Here is a 20,208-nt window from a genome sequence, read left to right as displayed (position 1 = left end):
TTTTGAGTGGCTTAAAGTTAAAGAGAACAGTCAGTTATGAGTCCTAAAATCAATGTAAGCTAAAGGTTCTTTTAAGTGTTTAATGATTTAGTAATTAGCATATTGATGAACTTTTGCAACTTGCCTAGGGAAAAAGAACATGATTTAGAACGACGATATGAGCTGCTGAATCGGGAATTGCGGGCAATGCTAGCCATTGAAGGTAAGAGATGCCATGGCCGAATGAGGTGTGTGAGGTGTCAGTTGTCAAAGAGATTTAAAGAGTGTAATACACTTCTGGTCTCACTAGGTGTGGTCTGACTAAGGACCTACAGGAATTGCAAATAAATGCCTTAGAGTCAGAAACCAATAGTCATGTAAAACCTAAGGACCCTAATTCAGATCATCGTTATGCTTGCTATTAAACATAAAATTGTCTTAACTTTTGTCTGTAAGCTTAAATGTCCATTAAATGGAAAATATAACTAGTTAAATGATTTCATTACATTTTACTATGTGCAAGTTAAAGTGGTTTGAGAAAGATCTATCATTTTGATTTTTCACATTCATACTCTAAATTTTACCTTAATATTTAATTGATGTCAACACAAATATGTAACTGTCCAGTCTGCTATAGTTCTTAAGATTCCAGCTCCTATTAAGTGAATAATCAGGCAAAGATTCCAGCATATGAGATAAATGCAACACTTTCACACTTTATATAAAGCTTTTAGATGAATTACATATATAGTAATCCTAAGCATGGTTCATAATATCAATAAACATCAGCTAGCTTAACTATGGCATTTACTATATTTGCTTATTTTTTTAAAATTCTTACTATTTTAGAATGTTGTTCTCCTTATACCTCTTAGTTGAAAATGTCTTATAGTTCAAAGATGTCCACTTAAAAGCTAATCCTTTGGGCTCTGTAAAATGGACCTTTTGTCTAATCAATGCAAATTGATTTTCCTATTCTGTATTGACCTCTTAACGCATTGACTGTCCATTGTAATTTCTTTCTTCACCTGATAAGGTACCTGATCCATAAGAAGTCAATTCTAATTAGTTCAGAAACTGGGAATTTAAGTTTGTAAGAGAAAGCCAAATGAAACCATATGTTTTTAAATATTTTAATTAATATTGTTAGTAAATAAAATACATGCTGTTTATCTAAATAGTATCTTATACATTTATAGAAGTTTTATTCTTACTTTTATATTCCTAATCTCATTTGATAAATATGAGTAACAACATTTGTATATCCTAATTTAGAAATTAGATTTACTTTATTTAAAAGGCTTTCAGACAGCTAATTTCCTTAAAGTGGCTATCAAATTATATCACTAATAATGACTATAAAATTTGTCAAAATTATTTAAGAAGTTCTGTGAAACTTGACACTGAATAAAATGCACAAATATACTAAATGGTATTTTTCTCTTGATATAATTTTTGTAGTCATGGTATAGTCTTTAAAAGAGATTGGAAAGCTAAATAGTCATTGGAAAAGTAGGTATAGCAAATACTATTTATATGGTATATATATATGTATGTATAATATAAAATGTGTTTGTACATAGTATGTATAACTCATTATACAATTTATTCTTTATAGATTCATTATATATTATGCTCAGTACAGAGTATTACAATGTTTAAAACTTTACTTTCTCATGTATAGTAAGTTAAATCATCCCTAAGATACAGCTTGATACAATACAGTTGAGTTTTAAGGCAGATATTGCTTCTATCCCAAAACCAGTATTATTACCAAATAGTACCATCTTTAAAGGAGGGCCATAATACATATAAAACATCCCAGTTTCATTGGCCATCCTATCCCTATATAATAGACCGACAGTCTTAAATAATCTAACATTTTTCTGCCGGCTCCCCTTGTACACATGGAAGAGCAGTAGAAAGTAATATTTTTGAAGAAGAGAAAAAAAAATTAATGTTTTTCTTTTCAGACACCTTTAATACAATTGTTAATTTTTTGTGGTTTTGTTCTATTTTTTAATGAATACTATTGTCCCATATGTGATTGTGCCTTAAATCTCTCAGCCAGTTTCTATTGCTGGTTGAGGGGGGGAAAGAGACTTGAGGAAAGAAGCAGCCTGTTGATTACAAATAAAGACACTTTCTCAGAGAGAGGCCTGTCCCATTAGCCTGGGCAATATGTGGCCTGGGCTGTCCTAGAGAGATACTGAGCATCGAGATCATCATTTCTTTGAAGACAGTATCCTCTGAGCCAGCCCTTAGAATGGACACACATTTAGTAGTCTTTCAGAGTGTTAAAACACCACAGAAAAACACATGAACAGGCAACACTAATTGGTTTTGTTTTGCTTTCCTTTGTTTTAAAGTCCCTTCCTCTTTTCTTTCCCATCTCTTCTACTTAGTAGCCATAAGATGGTTTTCATAATAAATAAACTAAAATATTTTTGAATAATCTGCTACTGAAACCATTAACTACGGAGAAAAGCACAGAATATTAATAGTCATAGCCCAGTGAAAGAAGTATTAACAACTTAGTTTGAGAGCAAAATAATAATAATAATAACATTCAATATATCCATTCTTCTGAGAATCCATAATAACTTTGGCCTTTTTTTTTCCCCTGAGGTGTTTTCATTGCAGGAGTTTTCACTCTACTGAGCTAAGTTGTAGGATCCCTTAAGCTAACAAACATCTTCAGATACTTTCCCTATAGTTTTTTTGTTCCAGATTATTTAATGCCCCCTCAGGAAAGATAAATTCATTTCTGCACACATTGGGGTGGGCTTTTGGAAAGTGGTGTGTTCATTTTCTGCACAAGAAATGGATCTTCTCTAGGATTTTGTACATCTTGATTTATTCTTTGGCTTAGAGTTTGAAGTGGGTGCTCTTCTAAAGGGATTTATGCATAGGTTCACTATTTTTGTAGTTATGGCTTATATGATAAGCTTTTTATATTTAAAATCAATATGTAATCCTGTGGAGGAGCTTATCCCCTAAAACCCCATTTGTAAATCTATTTTAGCTTTGTTACACAGCACAGCCACAGTCTTCCATAGATTGATTAGGTACAGCGGTAGAATCCTATCAAATGGCCTGCTCTGATGATGATGCAAACTCTTTCAGGATTGCTAGTTGACTGGAACTAAAGATAAGACTTGACTGCAATCCCCCAATGTGCTCTTTACAAAACTAATGTTAATTTTCATCAAAGTGCCAGGCTTATTTATAGTGGCAAGGTTGAAGGTTTACTACAAGAACTTTAGGTCCTTTCTATTAAAGTGTTTATAGGTATTTCTTTTGCCTTTTTTCCAAGGTAATTATCACTTCAGCAAATAAACTGAATCAGGGAATGAATAATTGGCCCTATATATAAAAAAAGAGTTTTTTAGATTAACAAAACAGCTCAGTGCAGATAGACATAAACAGAATCTCTTTATTTTAACACTTTGGCTCAAATGCAGCATCAAAACTTAATCCTATTTGTTGTGAGAGGATATGGCTTTTGTAGCAAAAGTACACTGGAATCTTTAAATTAATCAGAACCCACATTGTAGTCTGTCCAAGCCAAAGTCAGTGCATCTAGCTAGCTGTTATAGGTGAATAATCCTTTCTTAAAATGTATAACAAGTAACACATAAACTTACATTCAGGCTTTTAAAACATGACATTACATCTAGGTGAAGCTATTTAAAGAGGGATTTTTTAATTTTTAAATGTAGACCTTGAACATACAAATGTGAATCTTGATCAGTTTTAAAGGTGTTATCAAATTTTTTTAAATCATCAAAATAGTTTACTTAATTTCCCAAATTAGCATTCAAACATGTGTGTGAATGTGTATAAAGTTACTCCTGTGAGAAAGCAAATTCAAAGTAAAAGTAGTTTTGCTAGTGTAAAATCTACTCACTGCGCATAGCTATTTTCTCCACATTGACTAATTCTTTGTAGATAGTTATTAATGTAGTAATGACAAATTTAATATGAAAAATCCTATAAATTTATGCTGAAACATTTAAAATTCTAATGTCGGTTAAATTTGTGAGATGATGAAAATTACCTAAATATTCATAACTTAAAAATGTTTTTGTTACAGTTATGTGAAATGTCACTATTGAGCTAGGAAAAGGTTAAGATTTTTTAAATTATTCAATACTTAAGGGATTAAAAATATAAAATTGTTTCCTCTCTTATCCATATTGTTAAAACCTTATTTTTAAAAAATTAAAGAAATCTTGATATTTCTAATTATTAATTAAAACCTTAAAAGTGACTGGCAAGTATAGGGAAGGAATAATTTAATCAAGAAGATTATGTGTCATTAAAATTTATTTTTTTCTTTAAAAATTTTTGTAATTTTCAACTTAATTATATTTTTTAAGTTTACAGTGGAGAAATTTTATTTCCCATTAGTAAAGCTCTTATCAAAATGTTTTGGAAGTAAAGAATTATAAATTAAGCTTATAATCAGAATGATTTCTTGAGGTTGGAAATGGAAAAATCCATATTCATCAAAATTGGTAATCTTAATAATTATAAAATTTAGTTACAAATCTTTTACAAATTTAGCAGGTTTTTCTCTGAGTTAATATTTCTAGAACTACAGTTACCTGAAATTAGACTAGATGACCTTTAAGATCTTTCCAACCTGGAGAGTCTATTAATTTATCTGCTGTGTAGAATGAAACTGATTAAGAACAAGAACCAGATTAGAAAATTGTCCAGCATTCCTGACCTCAGTTGCATTTAAATCCAAGGAGTAAAATTGTGATAGATATGGCTTTTCTCCAATTTTGCTGTTTCATTATTATTTTTTAAATTCTTACATTAAGAAAAAAACTTTCCATAGCAATAGTTTCTTTATTCCTCTCTATGCAATAGAATACTTCACTTCTTTTTAAATAAGAATGTAATGTGACCAATTATTTAATGTACTTATTTGTTATGTTTTGTATCGAATGTGGGTAATTAATATATGGCATGTTTAATATATATGTGTGTATGTATTCGAGCTTGTAATGAAGGAATAGTGATAAAATAGAATAAATTATTCTAGCTTTTTGCTGCTATTCTAACCTTTATTGCATGATGATGCATCTAATTTTTAATTTGTAAATACAAGATAGAATTCCCTCTAGCTCCATTTGCTTTCATAAAGCTGCTGAGCAGTTTGCTGTCTTGAATAAATTTTGCTTTGGAGGGGGTCGGGGGGATTTGAACCAGCACATTCTTGTGTGGTTTGTGAAGATTCACATGGTAACCAGCGGTGTGCATTGTTGGGTTTATCTGAATAAGCACCAGCCATGTGAGTTTTAACATGATTGCCCAGGGCAATGGAGAGAGAAGAGAGAAACCAGAAAGGATTGCACTCCTCTCTGTTTTTTGGAAAGTGCATTTGCTGGGGGAGGGGGGCTACATGAGTCAGTGGCCAGGGTATTTTTTTTTTTAAGCTGGTGTCCTGTTTCCCTCTAGGTCCTCATTTGTTCGGCTATCTGCCTCATCATCTACTTCTTCTTTCATTGTTTACCTTCCTAATGAGGGAGGCGGGGTAGACTGGGGGTTGATTGACAGCTACAAGCCCTTACAGTCTGGCCAGAGAGCAGTTGGCTTTGGTTTCAAAAGTGCTTTAAATGTTCGATTTGGTCCTGTTTTTATTAAACGAAACTGCTGCTCATCTTAAGGAAATTATCAGACCAGCAATGATTAGGAAATATATTATTGGGGCCTAAAACCTTCAAAAAACTGCCCCTTCCCATGGAAGGAGCACTGCCCATCGGATTTTCCAACCGGGGTTTCAAAAAGAAGTATGTAATTTTTCCTTTGCAAAAGTGCTTTGATTTGAAACCACGCAGCAAACCTCTCCAAAAGAAAACTGGCTGTGATGCGATCGAGAGCGGCAGTGTAATGTTGCAGAGCAAATTTATTTTTTACTTCAAAGAAAAATGCTAATTAGCCGATTCACTACTTTTAAAGTTATTGTGAAGCATATGGCGCCCAGTGTGAGATACATCCAACTGCTAAAATAGAGCGAAGAGGAAATTAGCGAAGAATGGGCTGTATGGGGTGAGCATGGGGGTGGGGGAGGAGGATAGGTTCTCAGGCAGATTCTCTAGCCTTTTCAGGGTGATTTTATCGCCCGTCTCTGCTTCCCGCCTCCTCATTCACCCACATTCCCCCCTCACCGCTCGGGCCGACCTCTTCTGGGCCTCCAGCTCTCCCTCCCCCACTTTGGCTGACATCAGGTGCGCACCTCCGCTGGCCACCGAGCACACCTGGTCTCTTGCAGGTTCCAGCCCAGCCCGTAGCCGTCTCCATCTACGGAAAATACTTAGAAAGTAGGGTTTTAGGGGCGAAATCCTCACCACGACGGCCAAGCTCTCCGTGAAACATTAGCTAGTGGCTCTGTAATATGGTTTGCAGAGAAATAAAAGGGGACTGGAAAAGGCGGGAAGGGGAGGGCAGGGTGGGGTGGGGGGACCGGGTGGTAAGGAGCCTCCCGTCCCCTGCAGACTGGCAGAAGACCGAGGCCCAGAAGCGACGCGAGCAGCTCCTGCTGGATGAGCTGGTGGCCCTAGTGGACAAGCGCGACGCGCTCGTCAGGGACCTGGACGCGCAGGAGAAGCAGTAAGTGGGCGGTGGGGTTGGGGTCGAGGCTCTGCCGCCTGCTGAGGGGCCGAGAAGTTTTCGGAAAGTTCAGTCCCAGAGGTCCCGGGTGGCCCGGGGCAGCCTCCTGCTGGCCCCGCGAACCCCGTTCCCTCTGGGGCTCGGAATGCGGGGCGAGAGGAGAGTGCCGCTCTGCGCTCCAAGAAGAAAAATAATTTGATTTCCTGTTTGACTTCCAGGGCCGAAGAAGAAGACGAGCATTTGGAGCGAACTCTGGAGCAAAACAAAGGCAAGATGGCCAAGAAAGAAGAGAAATGTGTTCTTCATAGAAGCCAGACCAGAATCTTGACCAACATTTTATTAGTCTTGGGTCCCCAGACCAGAAAAAGTCATTCTCGTTGTTGATTTAAAACTTTTAACATTTTGTTTGGCTGGATTGTCCTTCTTTACCACTACCACCACCTCTTTTCCTCCCTTTTTTCCAGACAATGTACAGAACTCCGAAATAGCTTTGTTTAAGGATTGTGTGTGTGGTGTGCGTTAATCATTTCCTTGAAATCATGTAAAATAGATTGCACAGACATCTTGTGAGTGATTGGTATTAGGAGTGTTCAAGAAACTGTTCAAATAAGAAAGAAAAGAAAACTCTTCCCTCATTATTTTCCCTCATTTTTTGATGGAGGAAAATTTTAAAACATTTTTGTTGTTGTTGTTATTGTTAATAGCATAATGAGGGGTGGGAGGGGGCTTAAGAGGGAGGGATAAGGAAAATGTCATGAATGATTTTTTTCCAGTCCTGCCATATGTAACACTGAGTCTGTTACCTAAATTTTATAGTTAGATCATCTTCAATTTACTTATTAAACTGTGTTCTATTTACCAGTGGGATTTTCTGCAGTTGTTTTGCGTTTCACTATGAAGATAATAGGGTACTTCTCTGCTTTCTTCGGAGGATGGCCCTTTAACGTAGCCTGAAACAAGTCCTGTGATTTGAAGTGAGCTGTAAGGATGGGACTAATTGACATGCATCACTTTACAAAGGCAGTCTTATCATTTGAGAATGCGCCATCTTTTTCTCTGGATAATTATTTATTACATCTAGCTTGGTTCCTACATTTTGTTGGGTCTCAAAATTGGCTCAAGAATGGTGTTAATATTTATTCTGTATTGATAAAAGTCTGTCTTGCCATTATGAGTAAATCCTCCAATTAATATTTCTTCTCTAGCATAGCACTGTCATTTTTGTGAAAATGGTTATCTGTTTATTTATTACAATACTGAGTCATATATAAATTTTCAATAAAAGCAGAAACTTTCTTACCTTAAACACTGCTGCTACTTCTTTGCAATGAAAACTTGAGGAGAAGTTTTTGTATTCATAAGACTTTTCATGTGGAAAAATGGTCCTCTTGAATGCAGGGCAGGATACTGGGCTGTATTTGGAGCTGAATAAGTTTACACCACCCCAGAGGGGCCCTGCTGACACACGAATGTGAATTGAAAAGCAATTAGTCGTATTTTCTTAAGCAGTGTAAACTATCATCTTTTAGAGGGTCATCTCTTGACGATTTGAGGAAATTTGTGATTCCACAGCACTGAAAAAAATGTAATTTTCCATTGTTATAATTTTGCACTCATATGAGGAAGAACTATGACTTCTGATAACCGGCAAGACTGTAGATGCCGAAGTGAAAGGAAGAGGGTTATTGTTGGAGGGGAGGAGGGGGTAAGTGTGTGCAGGTGTGTGTATGAGATGAGGGAAAGGGAACTTTCAACCAGAAGTTCTAAGCTACAGAAAAAACTGGCGATTTTATGGTACTTTCCATCACTCCTCTACAGAGGTGTCTTGAAACAAAGAAAGCTCGTTCAACAAGTCTGGAGACAGAGAAAACAGTCCACTAGCATTTATACGTTAGCCTAGATCATACATACATATATACACATATACATATATGTACATATACAGACAAATATTTATACCAACACACACACAAATTCCTTTGAAAACTGTGCAGCCGCCAGTCTTTCAAAATGATAAAACCTTACTACGGTAGAATTTCTTCACGACAAGAATTTTAAGAAGTTATTGAAAAGTTATCAGAACTAAATGAAAATCGGGTATTTGCCCTCTTTATTAGAGCAGGAGAGCAGAGGGAGCTACCGCTCCTGGGGAAGCTCTCAGAACCCGGCCCTAACCCCAGGGAAACCGGCAGACGAAAACCATCAGCCCGGAGCAGCCTGGGGCTTGGGTGACCGGCGGCACCCACTCCATTTACGCAGGATTCGGATTCGGGGAACCTTCCCTCTCGCGGAGCCTCGCAGAGAGGCGGCTCCCCCAAGCCGCTCGCGACCTGCCAAGTGACAATCCTTCGCTAGCCCCAGATTTGCTGCCCGTCTCCCTGCCCCTCCTGCCTCAGTCCCGAGCCTCGCGGGGTTTCCATTGGGCTGCTCTGTGGCGCCCGCACGCCCCGCAGCGGCGGCGGAGCGCGGGCCCCCGGGGACCATCGGGTCAGGCCCGCGGCGAGGGCGGCCGCATCCGGATTTCGTCGCGTGGTGCCCAGAGGCTGCCTTCCGGGCGCAGGCGCGAGCCCAGCACGCCTAGAGGCCGGCAATCCGAAAGCCCGCGCGGCGGCAAAAGAAGCTGTGGGCCCGGGGGTCGCCGAGGAGGAGGAGTGTTGGCAGCGGGCTGGCTTGGGCACAGCCCGCGGGCCGGTGCAGAACTTCCGCCCCTGGCCAGGATCCCAGGGCCCCGGAGCCAAACCCCTCCCCCTGCCCCGAGTGTCCTCCAGAGTCTGGCCCGGCCTCGAGGTCACCTGGATGCTAAAGCCAGGGCCCAGCTCCCACGCCCCCTCCCCGGCCCGGGGCCCTCGAGCTGAGTCCACAGGCCCTCACCGGGCGAGGCCCCCTCTTCCCCTCCCTGAGCTGCGGGCCGTTGCTGGAACGGTCGAGGCTTCTGGCCCAGCGTCTCCCACCTGGATATTTGCCTAGCAAGCGGCCGCCTCAGTCTTTACGCCACATACAAGAAACTTTCATCTCAGTCTCCCCCGTCTCCACTCTCCTCCCTCTCCCCTCTTCTCTCTTTTTCTTTCTTCTCTTAATCCCGGGGTTTTATGGGTTGAGCATTAAAAAAATTCGCCTGCAATTTGGGATTAGATAAATACTCTCATTAGGGGGAAAAAAAATCGTGCTACTTGATACCTCCCAACTTCCCCGAGACCGCGGCAGCATCTGGAACCGAGAGCGCCCGCTCCCGCTTGGCGGGCCCTGGGGACCGCCTGAGCACATTCCAGCGCGCACTGCCGCCCCACCTCGCCGCGCCGGACCTCGGCCGAGCGCCGCAGCTGCAGCCAAACGGGGCCGGGAGGAGGCGGGAGTGCGAGAGTTTGCGGACTGGGACAGGGCACGCACCCAGGCCTGGGAGGGCAAACCCAGGCACACAGCGCGCAGGGCCCCGGCCGGGGTAGCGCCGGGCTAGGGACGCAGTGCCGCCGAAGCTCACCCCACGGCGCCGGCATACCCTTCCCCATCACACTAGCGCGCTCCAGCCCGCGCCTTTCCCCAGAACCGAAAGCGGGGGTGTATTTCGTTTTTTTCCTTAAATCTCTGCACATTTTCGGGGGCTCGGAGTCCTGGGGCCTCGCGGACTATTCCCCGCGGGGGCCTGCGCGAGCCAAAAGGTGTGGTCCCCGCTCGGGTCAGCGCTGCGCTCTGCGCAGTTCCTTTTCCTGTTAAGTCTTTTCTTGTTCATGTTTTTTCTTTCCTCTCCCCGTTCTTTTATTGTTTTCTCTCTCTCTCTTTCTCTCCCTTTGTGAATGGGGCCGCGGTGTCTTTGTTCTGGAGAGAAGAGCCGTGTCGCCGACTTTTGTGAACCAGAGAAGGATCTTGTAAAACCTTTTCTCCTTCAGACTTCCCCACTCCCACCCCTCCTCTTTTGCCCCTTTGATTAGATGTTCCCTCATCGTCAAAAAAAAAAAATGTAATTCGTTAGTCGGCTGGCGGCCACTTTTCTTTGAACATTAGCTCGCTTTCAGCTCCAACTTCAATTAGAAGGAGTTGATTTTGAGAGATCAACAAAAGGACCGACCAAAGCCTTATTAAGGTCCTAAGAAGATCTCCCGGGTTCTTTGAGAAGCAGTTAGGAAACAGTTTGGCCCTCCATCATATTCTGTTATCCGTATTTTATTCGGACTCCAAAGGAAAGTGTCGCTTGGGGGAGGGGGAAGCACTTTGAAGAGCGTCGGCCGCGGCCCCCTTTTCACTCAGCGGGCTCCCCCTTCCTTCTCCTCCACCTCCTCGCCCCGCGCCTGGTCCGCTCTCGGTGCCCGACCCTGCGGCCCCGCAGCGCCCGCGCTCCCCACCGCGAAGCGCCCGGTGGCTCCTTGACTCGCCCTCACACTTACTCCTGTTCAAACTTTTCACTCCGCCTGTTGAGGTGGAGGGGAGGGGGGATTAGGAAGAAGCGGTAGGAATTCCTCGAAAGGGAGTAAAGTGCCTAATATTCAGGAGGAGGTGCCATTTAAAAGAATTGCCTTACTCAGTGTTGGGGCGAAAACACTTTTTTTTTTTTCTCTCGCTTTGACAAGTCCACCCAGGTAGACGTGTTTGAGAGTTTGTTCGATTGGGAAATGGGCTTCGCCAGTACGAACGATCCGGGGAGATCGCTTCAAGGAGGCTCCTGCGGCATGTGGGAAAGAAATTGAGGGCAGGGGTCTGTGGCCACGTTTTCCACCAAATTGTCCCTTGTAAAAGGAGAACGGGAAGGAGACAGTGTGAAAGAGAAAGTTTCCTATCCAAACCTTTCGATTCAGAAGTAGAGTGTGTGTGTAAGGGAGAGGGGACTCTGGGCTCCAACATTTCAAAAGAAGCGTTTAGGATTTTCAAACACCTTTCGTGGGGACTGGGAACCCCAGGAGACGCCGAAGAGCAGGTAAGTGGCCGTGCCTCCCCTGCGGTGTGCTGCTTGCGGGCGCGGGAGTCCTGAGGCGCCGAGGCGGGATCTGCGCACTGGGAGCTGCTCCCGCGCTCGGCAAAGTAGCCTGTGCCAGCACGAGCCGCCCGCGGCGTCCCTCTGCGGGTGGTGGCGCGGTGAATGAAGACGCTGGGGCCCGCGGCGCTGGGAGAGGGGCCGGGGGCCCGCTCCCCTCTAGCCCGCGGCTCCCGGGTCCTCGCGCCCACCGGGCCGCCGAGCTGGGTGGCGCGCGGGAGAGCGAGAGAACCGGTTCTCCAGCAACCTCGCCTCCTTCTGCCACTCCCTCCAGGGGCGCCAAAAGGGCGAGAGAAGGGCGGGGAGCCCCGGGGCGGCCTCGGGACCGGCGTCCCCTCCACGGCCTGGGCTCCCGCGCTGCGTTCGTCTTCCTCGCGTCGCTCTGCGCCGCGTTTGCCGCCAGTCGAGCCCCGGAGTTAGCGCGCGACCGGGGCGGGGCGGGCGGGCGGTGAGGGCGGGGTGCAGGGGGCGGGGGAGGGCGGGGGTGCGCGGAGGTAACCCCCGGCTCGTGCTGCCATTGCCCGGCTCCCTGTCACTCAGCCCGCGCGGGGCCAGGGATTGGCAGCCTAGCCCGGTTACGCACTCACCTCGCGTTCACATACCCGGGGAGGGCATTAGAAAGGTGATCAATCTTCAATCAGGCTACATTTCCAATCACCTAAACAACCCGGCCAGACAAGCCACTCCGACAAGGTAATCGCTTGATTTATTTAGTTTGCGAAGTGCCTCTGCGGGGCTTCCCCAGCCCCCACCCGCCTCCACGCTGCACGGAGTGCCACGGCAACCTCGAGCCACCTCCCAGCTCTGCCCCTCTCACCCCCACCCTCCTCCCTGCGGCCCCTCGGCGCGGTCCCGGGCGAGGCAGTGTCTCTGGAGCGTGTAGGGCTTTGCAAACAAAGTGTGTGTGTGCAATAAAGTGAAACCTGGAGGGACAACGCACAAAGCCACTGAAAGAAAGAGAAAGGGAGGAGGGAAGTTGGGGAAAGAAAGAAATCTGGGGGTCCTTGACCAACCGCCCAACCCGGCGGGTAATTCCTGTGCTGCTCTGTTTTGCAGGTTGGCTGCCCGGAAGGTCTGTGTGAGGGTGGCGAGGTAGATGGTGAGCGGCCCCGGCAGCTGAGGGCAGGTAAGGAGAAAGCCGGGAGCCGCCCGGGACTCTGGGAATGCGTCGGTTGCTCTTGCCTCCCCGTCCTCAAAACGGGTCCCCCGCTTCCCAGGTCCCTGGCACGTGGGCGGGGCTGGGGGGCGACCTGGCTCCCCTCTTGCTGCGCTGAGGACCCCGGATCTCTGCTGCGGCCCCGCGCCCCTCCCCCGCCTCCTCCGAAGTAACCGAGCTGAAGTGCTAAGTTGAAGAAAGTCTTTGAAAACTCACGCAGCAGCCTAGAAGAGAGTCGCCGCGGCTGAGTCCCATTCTCCTTCGGCCCCAGAGCCCAGGCTCTTTCCCTTCTGTCGCCTTCCCTGCAACTAGGTTCTCCCGGCCCAGGTCCCATGGGGACGGGAGCGGGAGGCTTCTTTAGCTGCAACTTCTTTCTTTCCCTAAACTCTCTAGCCCGGGTCCCAGGTCTGCTTTGAGTTCCTTGAAGCGGGGTAAAGCGACAGGTCCTCTGGGGTCTCAGTCCCACACCCCCAGCGCCACTTCCTGACTCCTGATTGTAGCGCCTCAGTTTTGGGGCAGCTGGGGAAGCCAGGCGTCGACCTTCCAGCCCGGGTCAGAGCGAGCTACGCCTCAGAGGCCTAGTTCTCTAGTCTCGATCGGGTCCTGCGGCCGCGGGTTTCAGCTAGTAGGATAGGCGGGGAGCGCACCGGACCTGCTGCACTCAGGCCTCCCAATCCGCCAGACCCTTGGGGGCGCTGGGCAGGTCACCTTTCAACCCCAGCCGGGACCCCATTGTCCGCAGCCAGGACCGGCTTGCGTTGACGAAAAACGGCCTGCGGCTGTGGCGAGGCGCCGGTGACCTCGGGCGGCGTCTTAGAACTGCCACCTGTACAGTGACGCTTTCTGGTCGCCTCTGCGGGACCTGGGCTCGAAACTGTGGTCGAGGTGTGGGTGGGATTCCGGGTAAGGCAGTCTTTCAGCGGCTGGGCCACAGAGAAGTCAACTGGAAGGGCGGCTGTCGGCTCTAGAGGCCGGGACCCAGCCGAGGAGACTTTGGCAGGTCGCACTCTCCCAGGTGGGCAATGCGTCCCGGAGAGGCTCAGGTGCCGCTAGCCCTCCGCAGTGCCTCACCTGGGCTCTCCGGAATCTACCTGTGCGTCCCACTTTCAAAAACGTTTGAAACAAAACGAAACAACGCCTCATGCTCTGGGTCTCCTGCCGCCTGGGGGCCGAGCAAAATGTTTTCTTGTGCAGTGTGAGGCCCGTTCCCACCCGACCAGAATTTTGCCTAGTCTGGGACCTAGCAGACTCTGCGGTTCAGGCTCTGACCCTCCCAAGCTTGGCCCTGATTTTAACCTCTCCTCACTCCTAGTGTCGCCCTATGAGTGTCTGGCCCATTCCAAGCCCGAAAAGAGGTGATCATGATCCAGCTATTTTACTTTTCAAAAGAAGCTGTGGTCTTTGGGCTAAGGCCTTACAGAGCCGAGTTGACCGCCCGGTACAGTTCCATAACCGGCGTCCCCTCCGCATCCTGTGACTCCTGCCTCGGACAAGACGAGGCAGCCGTGATGGCTCGGAATGACGGTTTCTGTGTGTCTCATGTCTCCATAGGCCGGGCCCCCAGACGCAACAGAGCTTGAAGGACTGCGCAGGGGAGCCCCGCACTGCGCCCGGCCCCCGGCCCCTGGATCCTTCGGGGCGCCTCCACCCAGCTGTTAGCATGATGTCTTACCTCAAACAACCCCCTACGGCATGAACGGGCTGGGCCTAGCCGGGCCGGCTATGGACCTCCTACACCCCTCCGTGGGCTATCCGGGTGAGCACCGGCCCCCGCCCCCGGCCCCTGCAAGTCTTGGGGATCCCCAGCCTCTCGGGTTTAAGCACAAACTTTGTCGTGGATCGGCCAGGGAACCGGTTGCCTAGTCCTGCTTATGGAGCAGGGCACGCTGCAGGCTCGCAGGGCAGAATCGCGGGTCGGTGAGGACGGCCGGGGCGGCGAAAACTTGAGACGTGAGCCTTCCTTGCCTGGACACACCGGCACCTTGTCTCCTGTTGTGCTCCCACTGCCAGCACAGGGCGCATTTACCCACGGATTCGATTCTCATGGGTGGTGTGTGTGTGTGTGTGTGTGTGTGTGAGAGAGAGAGAGAGAGAGAGAGAGAGAGGATCTATGCCTTTCCCCCCAACATTGAACGAGGAATATGGACACTCGCTAGGCCCTTAGAGGAAGGGCCAGCTTGCCTTATGCAAAGCGACTGGCTGAGCTGAGGAGGGGGATTCTCCCTCCCTAATTAAACTGTCCTCTAGACGGGTGGCCTGCACCAACTTTTGCACTGTTGATGTGGAAGACTTGAGCCGAATCCTGGCTGTCTTTTCTAGGTTCCACTCCTTCACCCCCATTTTTTCCCTCGGAAAGTGTTTTCCAGGACGTGCTTCTGCACACCCCTTCCCCACCTTCCAGCCAGGGAGAGTGTTGGGAGGGGGAAGTGAAGGAAGAAAGATTGCATAACTCCTCTTCCTTTCTTAACCTCTGAGAGGCAGGGAAGGGGGCAGCCCTGGAGTGCCAGAGACACTGGCTCCCAGTCGCTCACACATGCAGTTTCTCCCACCTGTGGCTGTCAGGCTCGGCCTCCCTGGGGAGTTGTTTTTTTGCTCGGAGCTCGGCTTTCTTTTGCAACGGCCTGGTTCAGGCCTGCCAGGGGCCGGTCCGCGTCCTCTAGCGCGAGTCCGCGTGGCCACCACTGACCCGACGCGCCCCCGCGTTTCCCCTCAGCCACCCCGCGGAAGCAGCGACGGGAGCGCACCACCTTTACGCGCTCTCAGCTGGACGTGCTCGAGGCGCTCTTCGCCAAGACTCGCTACCCTGACATCTTCATGCGCGAGGAGGTGGCGCTCAAGATCAACCTGCCAGAGTCCAGAGTCCAGGTGCGCGCGCTCGCGGGACTTCAGGGTCGGGGGTGGGGTGCTGGGGCTGGTTGGAGAGGGCCTGGGAAGGGGGGTCTGGTGTGGGGGCGGGCTTACAGGCTGGGTAGCCCCTCTCAGCCCCTCTCAGACTCCCCCTAGCGCTGGGCCGGGCCTGGCAGAGGGGCCAAAGTTAGAGGAGCTAGCTTAGAGCCCTGGATTCCGCCCTTGGCCCCGGGGCGCCTTTGCTATCCAAAGTCCTTTTTAGGATTGCCGGAGGACAAGCGAGGCTCCCGAAGGTAACGTGCCCTGAGAGCCCGACACTTGCCCCTGCCTCTTTGGCCGCCCCAGGACTTGGCAGTTTCCTTCCGGGTCCTGAATTCTTCCTCCGCCCTTGCCTTGTATCCCGGGGATCCTGGAAATGGAAGAGTGGGGCTTGGCCAGAGCCTGGTGCCCTGTCTGGGAGTGCGCCCCACGGGTGGCGCCAGTTTGATTAGACATTTCCTTTGCCCGGAGAGGATGCTGAACGCAAAACCTGGCTACCAGCTTTGCTGTTTCTGTTTTTGCGATGAAAGGGACCCGAAAATACTGTTCGGATTATAACTCAGAACTCTCCTCAAAGGCCTTTTATCTTGCCTTTTTCCCCCAGAGGCTCGAGAGAACAGGAATGCCATGTCTTGTACCGGGGCCTTCCAAGAGGAGTGAGAACTTTATGACTGTCCCATTTGGTTCCCCACTTGGAGCCAAGAAGTCCAACGAAATTCTGCCCAGGCTTCCTTCCCTAGTCCCCCGAGTACTGCCTCTGTTCAGCCTCCTGGCCTTGCTCCTGCTCCCATCCAAATTCTCGCCCTGCCCAGCACCAGACCTGCAGGGGCGAAGGGGCTCCAGCCTCAAACTCGGGGACTGTCCCCCACTCCGCGGCCTGCTCTGTGCCTCTCCGCAGTTTACTGAGCTCTATTCATAGAAGACAGGGCCTCCAAACATACATAGGTCTGTTGGGAAGCAGCCAACAGCATCAGTTTAGAGATGGCTGAACTTCTGGCTGGACAGACACAAATGTTCCGCCCTCCGGCAGAGTTGCGCTGGGCGTGGGGGGGCAGTGCACATCCCTACTCTGCCAGAGGAGGGTCTTTGAGCAGAAGGATGGGGGAGGGTGGAGGCTCGCAGGGAATGCAGGGTCTGGCCGGGTCGGAGATGGGGAGGGGAGGAGGCGTCGATAGGAGAGGGATGCGGATCCTAGGCCGGGTGTTGGTCCAAGGGGCGGGGGAGTGGCAAGCTCTACTCTCCCCCTGACACGCTCTCCCCAACCCGGCCCGCTGCAGGTCTGGTTTAAGAACCGCCGCGCCAAATGCCGCCAGCAGCAGCAGAGCGGGAGCGGGACGAAGAGCCGCCCAGCCAAGAAGAAGTCGTCCCCGGTGCGGGAGAGCTCGGGCTCCGAAAGCAGCGGCCAGTTCACGCCGCCCGCTGTGTCCAGTTCCGCCTCGTCCTCCAGCTCCGCATCGAGCGCCTCTGCCAACCCGGCGGCTGCAGCGGCTGCAGGCCTGGGCGGGAACCCGGCGGTGGCAGTCCCGTCGTCGTTGAGTACGCCGGCTGCCTCGTCCATCTGGAGTCCGGCTTCCATCTCGCCCGGCTCAGCGCCCGCTTCTGTGTCGGTGCCCGAGCCTTTGGCCGCGCCTAGCAACGCATCGTGTATGCAGCGCTCGGTAGCCGCAGGCGCCGCCTCTGCCGCAGCCTCCTATCCCATGTCCTACGGCCAGGGCGGCAGCTATGGCCAGGGCTACCCCGCGCCCTCCTCTTCCTACTTTGGCGGCGTGGACTGCAGCTCATATCTAGCGCCCATGCACTCGCACCACCACCCGCACCAGCTCAGCCCTATGGCACCCTCCTCCATGGCGAGCCACCATCACCACCATCCCCACGCGCACCACCCGTTGAGCCAGTCCTCAGGCCACCACCACCACCATCACCACCACCATCACCAGGGCTACGGCGGCTCGGGGCTCGCCTTCAACTCTGCCGACTGCTTGGATTACAAGGAGCCTGGCGCCGCCGCCGCTTCCTCCGCTTGGAAACTCAACTTCAACTCGCCTGACTGTCTGGACTATAAGGACCAAGCCTCATGGAGGTTTCAGGTCTTGTGAGCCCAGGAGTGGGAGGAAGAGAAGAAGAAACGCAACTACCTGCGCCCTCCGTGGTCCCCGTCCAGTTGTTGCTGCTGCTGCTGCTGCACTGCCCGCCTTTGCCTCGGCTTTTCCAGACCCGAAATATCATGCTCCCAAAAGATGCCCATTGCTGCACTGCCGCCCTCATCTTTGTGCCACTTGCTTGGGGGATGTGCAAACCCTGCCCACCCCTTGGATGAGGGGAGCAGTGCTTCGGCTTGGCCCACAAGTTCTATACGGGAGAGCTGTGTGCTCCCCTCCTCAACCCCTAACGAACTCCTAAGTCACCATCTTCTAGTCTTTCTGGACAGTTATGCGCTTGCAGCCTTCGGAGGCTCTTCGCTCTGACTTGCTGTTTGAGCCCTACACTTTAATTTATTCTTTCTGGACACTGGAGTCACTAACTGGCATGTGTCTGCCTGTTGGAGTGCACCCATGCTCTACTCCAAATCAAAACAACCACTAAGCGTTTCTCGCGTGCAGACTGCCGCCCCTTCAGCTGCCCTAAGCCCCGCTCCCCGCCTGCAGACCAGAGCTTCCCGGCGTTTCCTCCTCTCCAGCCGGATGCGCTGGGACGAGGCCCAGAGGGAGGAGCGCACCCATAGCCTCTCGCGCACAGCCCCGCCCTGCGTAGAACTGGCTCAGGCTTCCGCTTCGGCGGGAATGCTGTATGTAGTCAGGTCCGTTCCAGGGACCACTTAAACTTTTTAGTTGCTGTTGGTTGAACTGAGCATATCTCGTCTTAGAGCCCAAGAAATAGAACTTTAAGATATATACAGCATATATATATACACATATATATATAACAAAAACAAAAAATATTTTCCCTCTGTCCCCTTTCCTCTCTTCCTCAAACGATGGCGCTTTTACTTTTTCAGTTGTTGCAAAGCTTCCCTGCCCTCTCACACCTTCTCCCTCTGTGTATTTATTAAAGAGAATCGTTTGGTTTCAGGAAGCTGCGCGCGGAGGAGGATCGGGAGGGTCTGGGAGTGTGAAGGCAAGAGCCAAGTCAGGGTACAGGGGAGGGGGCTAGTCTGGGCCGGGGCGCAGGACTGAGCCCTTCACCAGGTCTAAGCACAGGGTCGCAGTTCCAATTAAGAGATCAAAACCAAAAGAAAACAAAAAATAAAAAATACAGCATTATGGAAAAACAAACAAACCCAGGCCCCTAACCCTGGTTCCAATTCCTCTGTCGGCTTCTCTCTCTTTAAACAACCCTGTTTTGCCTAGTGAGTTTTTAGTGCACCTTCATTCTCCGAAATCTGCGGAGAACCCACGCCTGTATATCAGTTTTGGCTTTGGCCTTTTCGTCCAGTAGGTGGGAAAGTAATTTGTAAATTTGATTTGTCCGATGTGAAGATCGCAAATTACTTGTTGAAATGTAAGGCAGTCCCCTTCCGCCCCCTTTATCTACATTATTTCCCGAAAATAAATGCAAATTAATGAACGGCTTGTCAGTGTTGCTCTTCTGCTTCCAGCCCAGGTCCTGGTCTTGGGTGGGTGGAGGGGACTAAAAAGAGGAAACCCCCGTGTTAATAACCCGCGTGTTAATAACCCGTGTGAAGCTGGAGGCCAAAGAAATGCTCTCCTAGGGAGGGTCCCCTCCTCCCGGTCAGCCCGGCCTCTTCCCCCAGGCGTTTTGACCCCGTATCCCCTCTCGCCATCCAGGACAGAGACAGGTGTCAGGACTCAATTCCCGAAGCAATTCCTTTCTCTTCAGAGGCAGGAGCCTGGCACTGATTTCTTCACCCTAATTGCTTGCACCAGAAAGAAGAGGGGGAGGGGAAGAGGGTCGGGAGGCGGGAAAGGATAGCTCTGTAATGCTCTCAGAGCTGAGCCAAAAAGGAAAAGAAAACAAAACGACAAAAAACCGATCCGTGTCTTGCATGTTGGCAGCAGACGACCTTCCTTTCTGCTGAGCTGTCCCCGGTGGCTTCACGGAGGCCGGGGGAATCCGAGTCATCCCTTCCACGTGCTAAGATGTCCCTTTAAACCCTCAGACCCTGCCAGAAGTAGCCAAAATATCTTTGTTCGTATTGCTAAGTTTCTTTAAAACGCAAACACAAAATCTAGAAAAGTCGATAGGGACGCGTTTCACTTTGGCAGGGGAAGAAGACTCCTGGCTCACACAAGGGGGTTCGGAAGGACGGGTCCACCTTCCCCTGAGGAAGACAGGGTAGGGGTGGGGATGGGGTGAGATGATCCTCCAGAAGACCCAGAGTCCATACTCTGGTCTGAAACCTCCTGGGTGTAAGGCCCAGAAGCTGCTCAACTTGTCCATGGGCGGGAAGGAAATAAGGAAACAACGAAAAGTTTCCTGCGAAGTGACCGACACACCCTATTCTTTTCATTCCGTGTAAGACCTGAGAACACAACGTGAGGCCGGGTTTGGAGAACGACCCCCTCCTCCAGGGTCCCGCGCCGAGCTAGGTCTCAGTGCTGTGAGCCCGGACTGGAGGGAAAACCTCTCAGCCGCGTCCGCC

General features: G+C 49.5%; 2 protein-coding genes across 11 annotated transcripts in view; both read left to right on the top strand.

Annotated features, from left to right (window-relative positions):
- The window catches only part of EHBP1 (EH domain binding protein 1), a 336,395-nt gene extending 328,489 nt beyond the window's left edge, over positions 1–7,906 (top strand). For 9 of the 10 annotated variants that reach the window (XM_036872664.1, XM_036872662.1, XM_036872660.1 and 6 more), the window contains 3 exons: positions 129–202; positions 6,489–6,603; positions 6,822–7,893. In XM_036872664.1, the coding sequence (XP_036728559.1) occupies positions 129–202; positions 6,489–6,603; positions 6,822–6,987 (355 nt within the window). In that variant the 3' untranslated portion in view covers positions 6,988–7,893. Of the gene's footprint in view, positions 1–128; positions 203–6,488; positions 6,604–6,821 lie in introns of all 10 variants that reach the window. The other variant, XM_036872669.1, reaches the window with a different exon arrangement.
- Positions 7,907–11,418: 3,512 nt separating this feature from the next.
- Positions 11,419–19,145, top strand: OTX1 (orthodenticle homeobox 1). Its single transcript, XM_036872325.1, is given in 6 exon segments — positions 11,419–11,509; positions 12,107–12,259; positions 14,274–14,401; positions 14,404–14,478; positions 15,436–15,587; positions 16,886–19,145. Coding segments are annotated over 4 exon segments (1,065 nt in total). The 5' UTR covers positions 11,419–11,509; positions 12,107–12,259; positions 14,274–14,382; the 3' UTR covers positions 17,705–19,145.
- Positions 19,146–20,208: the final 1,063 nt, after the last annotated feature.

Source organism: Balaenoptera musculus, chromosome 13 (assembly GCF_009873245.2).
Source record: "Balaenoptera musculus isolate JJ_BM4_2016_0621 chromosome 13, mBalMus1.pri.v3, whole genome shotgun sequence".
In the NCBI taxonomy this organism is placed as follows: Eukaryota; Metazoa; Chordata; class Mammalia; order Artiodactyla; family Balaenopteridae; genus Balaenoptera; species Balaenoptera musculus.
The sequence above is the reverse complement of the archived record's forward strand: the minus strand, read 5'-3'. Positions and strand labels throughout refer to the sequence as shown.